Raw genomic sequence first — 15,153 nt, forward strand, 5'->3', positions numbered from 1 at the left:
TTTGCCTGCATGTATCCCTGCAGGCCAGAAGAGGGCACCAGATCTCATTACAAGTGGTTGTGAACCACCATGTGGTTTCTGGGAATTGAACTCAAGACCTCTGGGAGAACAGTCAGTGCTTTTTACTACCGAGTCATCTTTTCAGCCAGAACATGCCATCTTTCCCATTTATATTTTGTGGTTGTGTTTGTTTAAAGCCCTTGGTCCTGGGGCCATAGTCTCTTTAACTTGTCAATTCTCCTCACTTGAATCTCTTTCCCAAATGACCTCGTTAGATGGTTCACTCACTGTGAGTCAACCACATGTCTGCCATCAGCTCTCCTGTTGGAGGTTGGGGCTACCTGTCCTCTGCTCTGCTCAGGGTCCAGCACACTGTGGATATACCATCAATGTCCTCAACCTGCAAAGGCCTGTGTTGTGGGGACAGCCGTGGCTGGAGGTGGGCAGGCTGAACGGTGACATTTGTAGACAACTGGGCCTCTGCTGCTACCCACTGCATCCCATGAGGTGCAGTACAAGGCCCCGAGGTAGCCAGGACAGGAAACAGGTTTCAGGATGGTTTCCAGCTTGGACAACCACTGTGATAGCTACTCTTGGTTGTCAACTTAACACGCTTGGGAAGAGAGAACCTCAACTGAGAAATTTCCTCCATCAGATTGGCCTGTAGGCGTGTCTTTGAGGCATTTCCCTATTTCTGAGCTCCTCTCTCTCTCTCTCTCTCTCTCTCTCTCTCTCTCTCTCTTTTTCTCTCTTTGTGTGTGTGTAACAATAATAATAACAAAAGAGGCTCTTTTGTTGTTTTTCAAAACAGGGATTTCTATAGACCAGACTGGCCTTGAACTCAGAGATCCACCTGAAAAGGACGTTTTCTTAATTGCTAAATGATATAGGAGGCCCCAGCTCACTGTGGAAGGTGCCAGTGTTGGGTAGGTGGGCAAGCCAGGGAGAGTGGGCAATAGGCAGCATTGGCGGTGATCTCTGCCTCAGTGCCTGCCTCCAGCTCCCCGTGTTCAGTTCCTGCCCTGGCTTCCTTCACTGACAGACTCTGACAAGGAAGTATAAGTCAATTAAACCTTTTACTTCCTGAGTTTGTTTTCCTCAGTGTTTTACCAGAGCAACAGAAAGTGACTAGAAAACCCCCTTTGGGTCAAAGGTTTTGAGGTGCTGCATGCTGCTGTCTAAAGCCAGGCAAACTAGCAGTGTGGAGCAACTTCTTGTAGGGTCTCTGCAGTCTTCTGCAGGAGGTCACAAGCATCCACGCACCATCTCCCAACTTCTTGAAGTACGCCTTTGTTTGACTTGAGTTCCTTCTGTGGATTTTGTTCTGACTTTGTCCTTAAGATCAGAGCTCTAAACTTTAAGACACTCAAGGAAAACCCCAAGCTGAACATAAGTAAGATTTATCTGAGATTTGAGAAGCCCTCATTTCTCTGTTTGCTCATTTACTCTGGATATCTATCTACACGGACCTGTAACTGGTATGTTGGATTATGAAGCTAGTCATGGCTTTCTGAGATCTATGTCCATGGGCACCAGCGTTCTGGTAGCTAATGATGCTCAGTGTCCCTTTCTGCGACAGTTGTGAGAAGCCGCGCCTGCTCTGCTCTTCTCCCCTGGTGATAGAATCATTGAAATGTTGTTTAGAGATAAAGATGGGGAAAGACAAGTCTAACACAGAGGTTCAGGTCCGATGAGAACTTCTTTCAGACCAGGTTACCCCTTTGGAGTCCCTCTTATTGCTAGGACTCTAGCCGTTTCTCTAGAAGAAGGCTAGTTAGGAAGACAAGTCTCTGAAACTGGTCTGCTCATGCCCGATATCACCACTAGAGGGCGCCTGCAGACTACTATCTGCCTCAGAGTCTAGGGCTGAGGAGCCCGCCAAAGAATGACCAAAGTGCTTAGGCCTGGACATCCACGGTTGACCCAGATATCCTGTGTCCTTCTGTAAATGCCTTGGCATCTGCTATACTTTCATCAGTCTGAGTGATATTTTTTTAATATTTTATTATGATTTATTTTTTACTTTGGTGTATGTATGTGTGATCATAATGCACATGCATGTGAATGCTTGTGCCTGTGGAGACAGGAGTCATCAAACCCCCTGAAGCTGGAGTTACATGCTGTTGTGATCCTCTCCATATGGGTGATGGGAACACAACTCAGGTCTTCTGCAATTGAAGTAATGTGTTTTTAACTACTGAGCCACTCTCCAGTCCATTTTATTTTAGTATTGTTTGTTTTGAGGCAGTGTTTCTCTGTTGCTTTGGAGCCTGTTCTGGAACTTGCTCTGTCGGTCAGACTGGCCTTGAACTCACAGAGACGTCTCTGCCTCCCAAGTGCTGGGATTAAAGGTGTGCACCGCCACCGCCTATTTGCTGTTTCTTTGAGACAAAGTTTCTATGTGGTCCTGGCTGTCTTGGCCCTCTCTAAGTAGACCAGGCTGTCCTCAAACTCACAGAGATCCTCTTCTCTCTGCCTTCTGAGTGCTGGGATTAAAGGTGTGCAACACCATATCTGGTTATTTAGTACTTGTTCTGTTTATCATTTTGTTTGTTTGAGACAGAGTCTCTCTACACAGCCCTAGCTGTCTTGAAGTTCACTATGTAAACCAGACGGGCCTTGAACTCAGAGATCTGCCTACCTCTGCCTCCTGAGTGCTGGGATTAAAGGTGTGTGGCCAGGTTCAAGGGAAACTCTCTCTCTCTCTCTCTCTCTCTCTCTCTCTCTCTCTCTCTCTCTCTCAATTTATTTATTTATTGTGGTTGCTGGGAATTGAACTCAGGACCTCTGGAAGAACAGCCAGTGCTCTTAACCACTGAGCCATCTCTCCAGTCCCTCAAGGCAAACTAACTATGAACTCCAAAAAAATAAGTTACATACTTCCAATATACAGTAGCACTGAATGAACTATTACATTCTCAAAGAGAAAAATGGCAAGAACAAAGAAAAACTGAAACTAACAGAGCCAGCACCAAACCCTGCACATTCATACTGACATCAAGGGCTTATGATGGAATCTGGGCTTCACTCTTAGAAATAAATTCAAAGCCAGGTGGTGGTGACCCATGCCTTTAAACCCAGCACTTGGGAAGCAGAAGCAGGCAGATCGAGGTCAGCCTGGTCTACAAGGCAAGTTCTAGGACAGCTAGGGCTGTTGCACAGAGAAACACATTTGCATTAAAGTCTTACAAAGTGGGGAAATAAAAAGATTTGAATTCCTTGCTTTTGTTTTTTTAAAAATATTTATTGATTTATTTTGTATACAATATTCTGTCTGTGTGTATGCCTGTAGGCCAGAAGAGGGCACCAAACCCCATTACAGATGGTTGTGAGCTACCATGTGGTTGCTGAGAATTGTACTCAGGATCTTTGGAAGAGCAGGCAGTGCTCTTAACCTCTGAGCCATCTCTCCAGCCCCCTTGAATTCTTTGCTATAACCACACTTTTGTAATATTCAATAGGAAAGACTCATATTTAATGTTTCTTTTTTTTTTTTTTTTTTGAGACAGGGTTTCTTTGTAGCTTTGGAGCCTGTCCTGGAACTAGCTCTTGTAGACCAGGCTAGCTTTGAACTCACAGAGATCTGCCTGCCTCTGCCTCCCGAGTGTTGGGATTAAAGGTGAGCGCCACCACTGCCCGGCTATTTAATGTTTCTTACAGGACAGACACACACATCAAGAAGGCTCTGGTCACTTTCACCTTTGACTATTATAATACCTTCTTTAGACTCCCTTGCTTGGGGCAAGAAGCCAGCTGCACCACCTATTAGTCTGAGAGGGCCTTGGAGTCAAGAACAGGGTAGATGGCAGCAGGACTAACTGATACCAACAATGAGACCACTGGGTCTCATCTGTCCCTGAGTCCAGGTCCTGGCCAACTGGAAGGTTTCAAAAGGAACCAGGAGGACAGCGGAGACAGAGGTAGAGTCCTGGAGTTGGAAAAGAGACCTTCAGGGACTTCCAAGGCTTCCCTCTGACTTCAGTCCCCTCCACCCTTCCAAAGAAGTGCTTCTCTTTGGTGGAGGGAAGGTTCAGATTGACTCTAGTGTGTTTGTTTTTGTTTGTTTGCTTTTCCTTCTAGGAGGGTCCCATGTAGCCCAGACAGGCCTTCAACGCACTGCCTTGAGCATCTGCTCTCCACCCTCTACTTGCTGAGTGTTGCGATTAGAGGCACGACCCACTACAAGGGTTTCATGCCTGAGTGGCGGGCACTGTAGCCTTATCCCCAGGCCTCCTGGCTATCTTTGAGATTCTGTTTCAGTTGCTCTTGACTTTGCAGGGACTGCCCTGTGGCAAGGGCAAGTAATTCCAGGCTTTGCTTCCAGTCTGTGGATCCCCAGGCAGGTCTCCACAGTGACAGAGTTTTTCATGGAATTTATTTAATGTGCAGATGGGTCTGAAAAAGTATACTGCAGGAGGTCCGCCCTGCCACGCTGCTCCTTCTATAGCTAGCCGCCCCTCTTCCTCTTCCCCAAATACAAGGCTTGGCTTAGTTCCATCACGCTGGCCCGAGGCTAATCAGGATTCTCTGTACCTTCCCTTATGGGACGTAGGAACACAGGGGTTCTAATTCCTCTTCCTTGGAGTACCAGCCCCAGGGTACTAGTGTTCAAAAGTTGGCTGCAGACTCCACTCTCTCGGGAATGGACAATACTACTGACGTCCAGTGAACGCCAAATGAATTGAGCAGCTTTCCAGATTCCAGTCGACAGCGACTCCCACCCACTCGCCAAAGGTTCCAGGGCACTGGGGATTGCCCAAAGGGGAGAGAGGAACGCTACTTACTCCATCCCTGCCCTGGACCGCGCTCCCGCCTTCAGTCCGCCCCGCCCCTACGAGGGCACTACAATTGGCGGAAAGTTCTGGGGTTTGTGGCGATTGGTCCGAGAGCAAAGGCCCCGCCCCCATACTCCGGGGAGCTCAAAGGGGTTTGCGCAGAGGGTTCGCCGGTTGTGGGGACGCGCCGGGCCTGGCGGCCGCACCGCGGGCTACTCGCGCTGCGGCCCCGACCCTCCCGGGGCAGCAGCCCGAGGTCCCGGCGCGTCCCCGAACCATGCCGGTAGCCGTGCTTCTCTGCGCGCTATGCTGCGGCCTCTTGGCAGTGTCTGCTCGTGCCGGTTACTCCGAGGACCGCTGCAGCTGGAGGGGCAGGTACGGTCCCCAGGAGGGACTGTGGGAGGGGTTTTGTCATCTTCTATTGGGGGCCTCCCTCCCACTGGGAACTGAGGCAGCACAGACCTCAACGTCCTGTTCCACAGAGTGGACGCAGGTGTTGGTAGCTGCGGGAAAGGGGGTGAGCCGCCTAGGGGAACAAGGGCCACCTGCCTGAGAACCACCGTCCTGTCCTCAGCGGCTTGACCCAGGAGCCCGGCAGCGTGGGGCAGCTGACCCTGGATTGTACTAAGGGCGCTGTCGAGTGGCTGTACCCAGCCGGGGCGCTGCGCTTGACCCTGGACAGCCCCGATCCGGGCACGCGGCCCAGCATCGTCTGTCTGCGCCCAACGCGGCCCTTCGCTGGTGCCCAGGTCTTCGCTGAACGGATGGGCGGCAACCTAGAGTTGCTTCTGGCCGAGGGCCCAGACCTGGCTGGCGGCCGCTGCATGCGATGGGGTCCCCGCGAGCGCCGGGCCCTTTTCCTGCAGGCCACACCACACCGCGACATCAGCCGCAGAGTTGCTGCCTTTCGTTTTGAGCTGCATGAGGACCAGCGTGCAGAAATGCCTCCCCAGGCCCAAGGTCCTGGTGTAGAAGGTGAGTGACCAGACTGACTGAGGAGAAGGTTGGTGTCTGGAAGTGGCGTTCTAACCAGGCCTTGACACCCCACCGCACAGAGGTTCCATCCGTAGCTTGACAGAGACCACTCTGTTGGAGAGTGGCTTCCAGGTCATAGGGAGGTGGATTGGGAGCGTTTCCTCCTTTTCCTCCTCCTCAGGGTTCATTTTAGGGAAAGAGCAAGAGGGAGCAAATTCAGGAGAGGCCACCCTTGGGCCTCTGGTGTCTGGAGGGTTGGGGGAAGGGGTGTACTGGGGTAGAATCAAAGCCTATGGCCAGAGCTGTCCAGGGCTCCCTGGCCTGGTGGTGACCTCCCTCCCCTCCCCCAGCCCAGCCAACAAAAGTCCAGTGTGCCTCTTCGTCACCATGGAGACGCCTGCCCTGCCTCCCTGCAGGGCACCAGGCCCAGTGCTTTGCTCTTCTGAATCTTGCAGCCTGACCCTGCAGGGGATGGCTCTAACTGTTCTGTCCTAGCTGGGGAACCCCAGAACAAGAGTTCACCAGACTGTCCTGCCACCCTAGCTGGGCCTGGGAGGCAGCTCTGAGAGGTCATAGAATGTTCTTTGGCATTGGTATGAGTTTACTACGAGATGGGTGTGCAAGAATGTGTGTGAGGCACCGAGGTGTCCATCAGTAGGCATTTGCCTGCAGGGTGCGCCACGACTCCTGGTGTCTTCAGGCTGTACGGTTGCTGGGAGAAGGGTTTAACCACCAGCTCTGGAGCCTTTTCCTGCTGGGAGGAGCTGTGGGCTTGTGCTGAGAGAGCACAGGCCTGGCTGATGACCTGCCTTGCATGCTAGGTGCCTGCAGGCCCTGCAGTGATGCCGAGCTCCTTCTGGCTGCATGCACCAGTGACTTCGGTGAGTATTCCTGTTGTGGGGGAGCTTAGAGTCAGCCCCACATTCCCACATGCCCGCCACTAGCTCCCGTGTCTCTTCACAGTGATCCATGGAACCATCCATGGGGTCACCCATGACATGGAGCTGCAAGAGTCAGTCATCACTGTGGTGGCCACCCGTGTCATCCGCCAGACACTGCCCCTGTTCCAGAAAGAAGGCTCCGAGGGCCTGGGCCAGACCTCCATTCGTACCCTATTGCGCTGCGGTGTGCGTCCTGGCCCAGGCTCCTTCCTTTTCATGGGCTGGAGCCGATTTGGCGAAGCCTGGCTGGGCTGTGCTCCCCGCTTCCAAGAGTTCAGCCGTGTCTATACAGCTGCCCTTACAGCCCACCTCAACCCATGTGAGGTGGCACTGGACTGAGAGACCTGGGAGCAAGTCCCTGCCAGACCTTCTGCTGGGAAATGGGGTACTGGGGAGGGGTGGTAGGAAGGGTGTGGCTCAGATGGCATCCTGGTACCTGCAGTGAGTTGATAGAATACTAAGTAACTGGATGACACCAACCACTGTAGACTTGGTCTTCTGTGACACACCCAACTCTGCTCCGGCCTCACTTTACTTGCTCTCCCCTCTGTTGCCCTCCTAACCCTTCTTCGCCTGCCTGCCCTGTTGACCCAGCTGACCAATGAGTCTGTTTTCCTCTAATCCAGGGTGCTCCTGGGGCTGAGTGCAGGAGTGCTGAAAATCTCAAGACTTGGGCTACTTGGGGTTCTTTAGGTGACCTGGGGGGCAAGCAGACAGACATCACTTCCCGCTCTGAACGAGGTCCGTTAGGGAGGAGTACTGTAGTCTGGCGATGTGCCATTCCCTTCCATGGTCGTTGTGAGCCATACAGTCATCCTTGGCCTGGTCCCGCCCTTGGGGAAGAATGGGCCCCTCTGTCCGGAGGCCCCTGCGACGTGCTGAGCATCCAGACATGGCAAAGCGCCTGCAGGGTGTGGGGTCTCCATTGCAGGATTCTGCTTGTTCGTTTCCGGCGGGATAAGTGCACAATGGGGTCTCTAAGGACTGCTTCCCGCCGCTGGCCCCATTGTTGCCATCCCTGCCTTCCTCCTGGGCCTCTTTATTTTGTAAAGGGCTAGTGAGACCCTGGACAGACAAAGCCTGTGGCCTGAAAGCCCTAAAGTGAGGTGTGTGCCCTAGGTTTCTCAGGCCCCAACCAAGCACATTCCTGCCACCTCTCTCTCATGATTCTGAGAAACTGCTTCAGCTCCAGTGCTGAGTGAAGTGGAGTGGGGGTCCAGAAATGGCTTTCTGTCCTTGCATGCCCCCCTTTAAGGCTTTCATCCATCATCAGTCCCAGTGGGTTGTTCATTCTTTGGTAGGAAACAGGCTGAGAGAGGGGCAAGGCTGGGCAGGGACCAGACATATGGTTCCTTGCTCCAGACTGTGCCAGTGAAGGTACCTGGTGGTGACACACCCTATATAGGCCCTGGAACGGCTACCTTGAAATGTTTATAGGCAGATAGCTTAAATCACGCCTGTATATTCTGGGGGTGGGCAGAGAGCATGCCACCAGTACTTAGACTGCCTGCTTATGGAGTGGGAGGGGCGATGAGGGCCAGAGATCGCTCTTGGAGAGCAGGTGATGCCATTTTCTTCCATCTGCCTCAGAACTGGCTTCCTGCTACTTGCTCTCATTTTCCCAAACTCCGTGAAGTGCTAAGGGCTTACCCTGGCACCTTTCCATCTGGGTGTAGGGGAAGACTGGGCCAGTGGCCTCATGTTTGCTCCAGGGATCAAGTGACAAAGGCCCCCAAAGTGGAAGCAGGGATGGGGGAGTGGCGTGTGGGAGCAGGTGGGCTAAAATCACAGGAGCTAGCCTGGGAAAAACCTGTGTGGACCAGAGGACCAGGGGGCTCTGTGTGGGTGCCAGTGTCAGGTAGAGTTGCCAGCGCTTTCTGGGTGCTTTAGGCTGGAGAATACTGCCAGGAGCAGCAGACAAGAATAGCTGTGCTCAAGCAGCCCTGTCTAGAATTCAGTGTGTGGGAGAGGGAGGGCTGCGCTCCAGTTCTCCCAGTGGCCAGATTCTGAGCTGGGTAGAGCAGAGCCTCTCTTCACAGAATACGCATACTCCTGCTGCCTTGGGACACCCGTCCTTCAGATTGTTTTGGAGGAAAACACTGCACCTGGGTGACAGGGTAGTGGTCTTGGGCACCTCAATTTGGAAGTCATCACGGTCTCTACTAGAGAGAGTTGAGGAGAATCAGGACAGGACTGTGCATAGACAAGGAGGAACTGACATTCACGGCCATTTGGCTTTAATGTGGGTGGTCGGGTCCAACAGATTGACTCAAGGCTCTATCTGTTTCCATGCAGGGCCTTACTAGGAGTTACTCAACCCTTTATTTTTGAAGGAAGGAGATCTTCCGGGCTCCTGGGCTGTCTTTCACCCCAGGCTGGGCCAGCTGCCAGCACCCAGCCTCTCACATCCGGCCCCCTCCCTCCACACTCACTAGAGAGCCTACATCTGTCTGTATCTACCCGCCCCTCTCCTTCGACCCCAGAACACCCTCTATTTTCTTCCTAATTGTCGTCACTGTCGGAGGGACTGGAAGGATGTCCTCCGTGGGTTATTTATGGGTGTTTGGTAGGCTTTCAGAAAGTCTTGGTCAGCAGAATCCTCAAAAGAATGACTTCCAGTTACAGTGGCCCTGGTTTTAACCCGGGGCTGCGCGGGAGGAACGGTATGGCCTCGGGGATCCAGACCAGAGATTCCATATAGTTGTCTTCAGGGTAGACCCAGAGGCTAGCCGCTGTAGATCCTGGACCATAGACCCACGAGGGGCAAACTCTCTAAGGTTCGCCTATCGCCTGGGTCATTGGGACTCGATTACCATCACCCGGAACCCACGGGAGGGGCCACGCCCGCTTGGGCGGGGAAGAATGAGTGACGGACGGGCCGGACGGTCCCCCTCCACTTCCGGCGTTTGATACCGGCTTCTACTTAGACTTAATGCAGTCGTTGCTGCGACTGGGTTAGGCGCCGAGCAGAGACTACGGCTCAGGCCGGGGGTAACCGGGAGGGCAGCTGCCTCCAGTTCTCGGCTGGGGGCCTTGGGAGGGACGGCTCTGAATTGCGTATCTCTCAACCATGGATCACGACGACCCGGCCGAGGCGTTGACTGCGCTGCGCGAGAGGCGGCCGAGTTTGCTGGAGCTATTGCAAGTGGCGACAGGCTCCGGGTTGGTTGCCTACACCGTGTGGGCGCTGCTTCTGCAGCCGGGCTTCCGTCGTGTGCCTCTAAAGCTGCAGGTGCGATGCAGAACCAAAACTAGTGCGAGATCAAGGGGAGGGACTAAGGCTACCGTAAGTGGCTTGTAAAGATGGGCGGGACCAATTACGGTGAGGGACCGAATGGACGTACGGAGAGGTGGAACTAATATTATGTTGCAGGGCCTGGGCCTGTCGTCATGACCAAGGGTATATAAATGAAGCTAGGACTGAATTACTGACGGGTTACGGGCAGTGGTGTGTGAGGAGGGTGGGTGGGGCTGCACTGGGTATGGCAGATAGCTAAGGAAGGAAAGCTAGTAAGGCACGCAAAGGTCTTCAACCTGGTGCTTCGGTTTGTTCCTTTTCCACCAAATTCCTTTTCCAGGTGCCCTACATTGGTGCGAGTGCTCGGCAGGTTGAGCACGTGCTGTCGCTGTTACGAGGCCGCCCTGGAAAAATGGTGGATCTAGGCTCTGGTGATGGCAGGATCGTAAGGCCTGTGTGTCTGTTCGTCGTCCCTCCCGTGGTGGCCCCTTCCTTACATCCAGGTCCCACACTCTTGGCTCTCATAGGTGCTGGCGGCCCACCAATGTGGTCTCCGTCCAGCTGTGGGGTATGAGCTGAACCCGTGGCTTGTGGGACTTGCACGGCTGCATGCCTGGAGGGCTGGTTGTTCTGGGAGTGTCTGCTACCATCGGAAAGATCTTTGGAAGGTAACCTGTCACACTTCATTTTCTTTTTTTCTTTCTTTCTTTTGTTTTAATCTTTTTTTCTTTTATTTTATTTTTTCTGAGACACAGTCTCTAGTCCAGGCTTATCTCAAACTCACTATGTAGCCTAGGATTACATTAAAATCCTGCCTCTACCTCCTGAGTGCTAGGATTACAGGCCTGTACCATCAGACCTAGTTTATCCAGGGCTTTGTATATGCTAGGCAAGCACTCTATAGACTGAGTCATATTGATAGCTCAGATACCTTTATCTCCCAGGTTTCATGCTCTGAGTGCTACCATACTGATACCTTGGTGGGCTGGAGGCCAGAGCTCAGTGACCCCATGCCTTCCAGCTTTTATCTTTGTTTCCTGCAGGTGAGCCTCAGAGACTGTCACAATGTGTCTGTGTTCCTGGCCCCCAGTGTGGTAGGTCTTGGGTCTGCTGTTCTGCTGGGAGGTCAGGGCTACACTCTTGGCTCTTGGCTGCTCTGATGCCTGGAATAGGTTCTGGGCCTACATGGGTGGGGCAGCTTTTTCTTACCCGCTCCTGTGCCCTCCTCCCCCCTGTTGTTCTCACAGCTCCCACTGCTGGAAGATAAGCTGCAAAAAGAACTACCTGCAGGGGCCCGTGTGGTATCTGGACGTTTCCCCCTTCCCACCTGGCAGCCTGTAGCTGTGGTGGGTGAAGGCGTGGACAGAGTCTGGGCCTATGACGTCCATGGTGCTGGGCCAACTGTGTCTTCTTGCGGGGTGCCCAGCAAGGCCATCCCAGAGTCCAGTTCTACCTCCATCCCTAGGACTTTAGTTTGACAGGCTGGTTGACTGAATATAATAAAGACTCTGTGAGTTCAATCCTGACTCATCACTCCATGGAATAGGCTGTGCAGCAGATGCCATGCTGGCTGTGAAGAGGTTTGATTTGTGCTGCCTCTGGGAGACTAGCTAGCTAGTGACTCCGGGTCCTTGGGCGCCGGGGCCTAGAGGAAGGTATAGCTTCTACTCCCTGGGGATCTCCTGTCTTCACCAGCTTCCTCAGTCTCTGGATTTCCTGCTTGTACCTGATGGGGATGACCAGACCAATCACATGTGCGGCCATGGGTTCTTTCCCTTCCACCTAGATCAGGGCCCTGGGGTCACACCCAGCTTACCTGCCCAAGTGCTGGTCCACATACTCCTGTAGCTCAGAAAGCTGCTGTTCCGCCATGGTGGCCCGGACCATCAGCTGTGCCCGCTCTCGTTCAAGCTCTACCTGGTGGAGGAATGAGTCATGAGCCAGGGCAGGATGTAGGGAAGGGGTCCCCATCTTGTCTACTACCTGGGTATCCTGGGAGAAGTCCCGCAACTTCTGCTGGATTTGGGACCAGGATGTAGTATCGCGGGCCCTGTGAGGGGAGGAGGGCAGGAGGAGCAGTTTCCAAGGTAGGCATAATACCTGCTGTGTGGTGTTAGGACATTATAGCACTACCTGGGGCCCTGGAGTATCTGTACCAGCAGAACACTCTGGCCAGCTCAGACTAGGTGCCTCCCCCAGTCCCTGGGAGATGATGTTCCAAGAGCCTGCCTGCTATAGAGCAGGTATAGAAGCCCAAAGCCAGGGCTGGCCATGTCATCAGACTTAGCTCCCACCAAACTTGAGTTTCACCTATCAGATGCTTAACAAAGTAGCCATCCAGTTTTCCTATGATTACCAGTGTCCCCCATACCAACAAAGAGTCCGAGCAGGGATAGGGTTGGCAGAATCAGTGAAGGATGTGCAGCTTCTGGCTCTGTCTGCCTGACTCCTAGACCTCCCATATACCAACAGGAGGGCACTCACAGTGGCTGTGACCTGCCTTCCTTGGAAGTTGCACCAGATCCTTTCTCAGGGCACAGTAGCAGTGTCCTATATCGGCCATACTGTAAAAGCAGATGGTGGGGTCCCTTGATTGACTGAACAAAGCCAACTGCTTCAAAGGCTCTGAGCTTGGGATGAGGCCTGGGGGGAGTGCAGGGGCTCTGGACTTCAAGGCAGTTTCAGGCAGCAGGGATGGGACACCTGGGCCCCAGCCTTACCTCATCCTCCCTTTGGTGGCTGAGTTCAGTGGCCCAATGCATGGATAATGGCTCCAGGTCGATGGCTGTTGCAAAAGTAGACCTGGGAGTACCATGTGCCCTGTCGGGATCTATGTGTGCCTGGGACTGCTTCTGTAGCATGCTGAGCCACAGTGCAGGTCATATGGGGCCACCTCACCCCAGGTACCTAGGACAGGGTGGAACCTACCTGCAGGTAGATAGCAGCAGCTCCTGCCTCCGGCTCAGATCCACCAGGCGCTTGCGGTAGGTCCGGGCCGCTTGGGCCAGCTGTTGTTCTCGGCTCCGGTGTGCGGCCCGAATGTCCTGCAGAGTGGCCTCCAGGAACGTCTGAAGGGCTGCCTGATCTGTACTGTTGGCAGTCTCCTGGAGGAGATCGGATAGGACGAAGCTAGGGTTGGGGCTGGCTTTGGATTAGGTTAGGCAGTCAAACTGTAGGAGTTTGTAGTCAAACTGGGCTTGAGTTGGGTAGGCTGGCACTTGACTGAGCCCAACCTCACCTCCTACCACAGCTGGCTGTGCAGGGACCTAGCACCACAAAGTTCCCCATATCTGGGTGTCCAGCACGCCCAGGCCAGGCTCACATTCCTCAAGACTCAGAGGCCATTCCGACTGCCACAGAACCTGACAAAGTGCTCACCACTGTCTCTTTGGCGTAGCGCTGCAGCCGGACAGCATACTCCTCATTCAACTTCTTCAGCTGCAATTGTAGCTGAGCATTCTCAGCTTCAGCCTGCCGGAGCTGATCCTGACAGGTCGACAGCACCTGGAACATACAAAAGGCTCTGGTTCTGTTTGTAGGACTCCCTCCTGCTAGATCTTGAGGCTCATAGGGTGGGCAAACCCTCACCATTGCTTGGGCAGCCAGCCGCTGACCGGCTGCCCTGGCTTCCTCTTGGGCTCTCTGCAACTGCCGGCCTAGGACTGCCCTGTGAACACAGTACAGGTGCAGCTAGGCCAGAGTGAGGCGCTCTTTCATCCCCTGAAGAAGGACCTTGCAGGCCACTGGGTTCTGGGCAAAGCTGGTTCTGGGCAAAGTGAAACTCACACTCGTGTCTCCAGTGCCTGCTGTCTGACTCTGTGATGCTCCAGGACCCAGTTCAATTCTCCCTGCAGCTTCTGCTGGTGAACAAAAGCTGGCTGTGTGAGAGGAACCCCCCACTCCTCCACCCCCTCACCCCCGTGCTAGGTGGCTGTGGACTCACGTTGCTCAGGGTCTCAGGCTCAGAGAGTCTGTCTTGCTTGAGCTGCACCTTTATGGTTAGAAGGGAAGCAAGGGGGGGGGGGGGAGAGGAGGTGAGGGGAAGGGAGGGGGCAGTGGGTACTTGTTTCACTGCCCCTGTGGAGGTGCCCAGCCCAGCTCTCTACGTGCTCATGGTGACCTGGAGTCTGTTGTAGGTGACACATTCAGGCTTGGGCTTCTCCACTGACCTCTGGTGGTGGCACCTTGTGTTGCCCCGGATTGGCTGCTGGTTGGACTCCATGTCCCCGGCAGTCACCATTTCCATGCAGTTCTAGCTCTAGCACCCGACTTTCCAGTCTAAGAACCTGTGGACATCAAGGATGAGCAGGCTATTTGCTGGATCACCTGCAGCACTCGCAGGTATTCATGCAGGAGCATATACACAGGGCCGGGTAAAAGCCCACAAACACAAAGTGCATGTTTATAACCAGGCACCTAAACCCCTTAATGGTGTGTGTCCTGGGTGCGCACTCTGTTCCTGGATGCGCCCAGGCTGACACACTTAGCTTGCTTGGCTACTCACTTCCCTCTTCAGCTCGAAGACTTCAGCTTCATGCTGTTCACGAAGGCGGTGGGTTGCAATCTGAAGGTCAACTAGCTCCTTGGAAATCTGTGGGTAACCAGGGTGAGAGATGCTGCCAGTGGCTTTGTGGGCTCTCTGTTCCTACAGAACCCCACAGCCCCACGTTTACCTGCAACCGCTGCTTCTCACTGGGCTCTGGATCTGTCTGATACTCTCCCTCCAGGCCTGTAGCCCAGGTGGGCTGTCCAGAAACTCTTGGTAGCCAATCCTCAGTTCCTGGAACAACCTGGGAAGGCACCCCCCACACACATTTAGGTGGATCTCCAGCCCGGGCTGTGGACCCCACTCTTATAGAGGCATTACGTTCCTCTTGAACAAGGTCAGTTCCTTCCCTGGGCAGGAACAGACACAAGATCCAGGGACTTGTTCCCTTCTGGTCTGTGAAGGAAAGGAAGGACCCCAAGGCAACATCCGTGTCCTGGAAAGACTCACATTCTCTGTGACTTGAAGTGGGACACCTGGCCTGGGGCTTGGGGCTGCCACATACTCCATAGTGGAGAGAAATCCTGGCTAGGGATCTGTCTGATCGTGGCCTGCTTCCCGGCTGTTGCTGTGAGTGTTGCCAAGGCCTCTGTTGATCTTAGAGATTACCCATCCTGCCTACAAGGAAGGGCAAGGCCGTTCAGTGCTCATGAAGAGGGGAGTGCTCAACTCCTTGCA

The 15,153-nt window shown here is 53.7% G+C and overlaps 3 protein-coding genes across 9 annotated transcripts; 2 read left to right on the forward strand and 1 right to left on the reverse strand.

The window, feature by feature from the left end:
* The first annotated feature begins 4,936 nt into the window (after positions 1 to 4,936).
* On the forward strand, positions 4,937 to 7,170 carry Metrn (meteorin, glial cell differentiation regulator). Of its 2 annotated transcripts, XM_085694796.2 has the most exons (5): positions 4,937 to 5,150; positions 5,350 to 5,750; positions 6,572 to 6,631; positions 6,714 to 6,827; positions 6,894 to 7,170. In XM_085694796.2, exons 1-5 carry the CDS (start codon positions 5,053 to 5,055, stop codon positions 7,028 to 7,030), a joined length of 810 nt encoding a protein of 269 aa, XP_085550922.1. In that variant the 5' UTR covers positions 4,937 to 5,052; the 3' UTR covers positions 7,031 to 7,170. The 2 variants fall into 2 exon arrangements, with proteins under 2 accessions (XP_085550922.1, XP_048292078.1); XM_048436121.3 differs by having other exon boundaries at positions 4,939 to 5,150; positions 6,714 to 7,170.
* A 141-nt stretch (positions 7,171 to 7,311) lies between these two features.
* On the forward strand, positions 7,312 to 11,449 carry Antkmt (adenine nucleotide translocase lysine methyltransferase). 5 transcript variants are annotated; one of them, XM_048436122.3, is made up of 5 exons: positions 7,312 to 9,977; positions 10,270 to 10,374; positions 10,457 to 10,597; positions 10,973 to 11,023; positions 11,177 to 11,449. In XM_048436122.3, the coding sequence occupies exons 1-5, from the start codon at positions 9,762 to 9,764 to the stop codon at positions 11,405 to 11,407; spliced, it is 744 nt and encodes a 247-aa protein (XP_048292079.3). In that variant the 5' UTR covers positions 7,312 to 9,761; the 3' UTR covers positions 11,408 to 11,449. The 5 variants fall into 5 exon arrangements, with proteins under 5 accessions (XP_048292079.3, XP_048292081.3, XP_048292080.3 ...); XM_048436124.3 differs by having other exon boundaries at positions 7,312 to 9,923; XM_048436126.3 differs by lacking the exon at positions 7,312 to 9,977 and adding an exon at positions 9,997 to 10,091.
* On the reverse strand, positions 10,845 to 15,103 carry Ccdc78 (coiled-coil domain containing 78). 2 transcript variants are annotated; one of them, XM_085694792.2, is made up of 14 exons: positions 14,926 to 15,103; positions 14,603 to 14,719; positions 14,434 to 14,520; positions 14,099 to 14,215; positions 13,873 to 13,920; positions 13,716 to 13,789; positions 13,518 to 13,596; positions 13,308 to 13,433; positions 12,858 to 13,033; positions 12,650 to 12,731; positions 12,414 to 12,493; positions 11,913 to 11,979; positions 11,746 to 11,846; positions 10,845 to 11,655 (listed from the first exon to the last, which is right to left on the reverse strand). In XM_085694792.2, exons 1-14 carry the CDS (start codon positions 14,983 to 14,985, stop codon positions 11,544 to 11,546), a joined length of 1,326 nt encoding a protein of 441 aa, XP_085550918.2. In that variant the 5' UTR covers positions 14,986 to 15,103; the 3' UTR covers positions 10,845 to 11,543. The 2 variants fall into 2 exon arrangements, with proteins under 2 accessions (XP_085550918.2, XP_085550919.2); XM_085694793.2 differs by having other exon boundaries at positions 13,716 to 13,786; positions 14,926 to 15,098.
* Between the last annotated feature and the right edge of the window lie 50 nt (positions 15,104 to 15,153).

This window comes from Myodes glareolus, chromosome 9 (genome assembly GCF_982192425.1).
Source record: "Myodes glareolus chromosome 9, mMyoGla1.1, whole genome shotgun sequence".
Taxonomy (NCBI): domain Eukaryota; kingdom Metazoa; phylum Chordata; class Mammalia; order Rodentia; family Cricetidae; genus Myodes; species Myodes glareolus.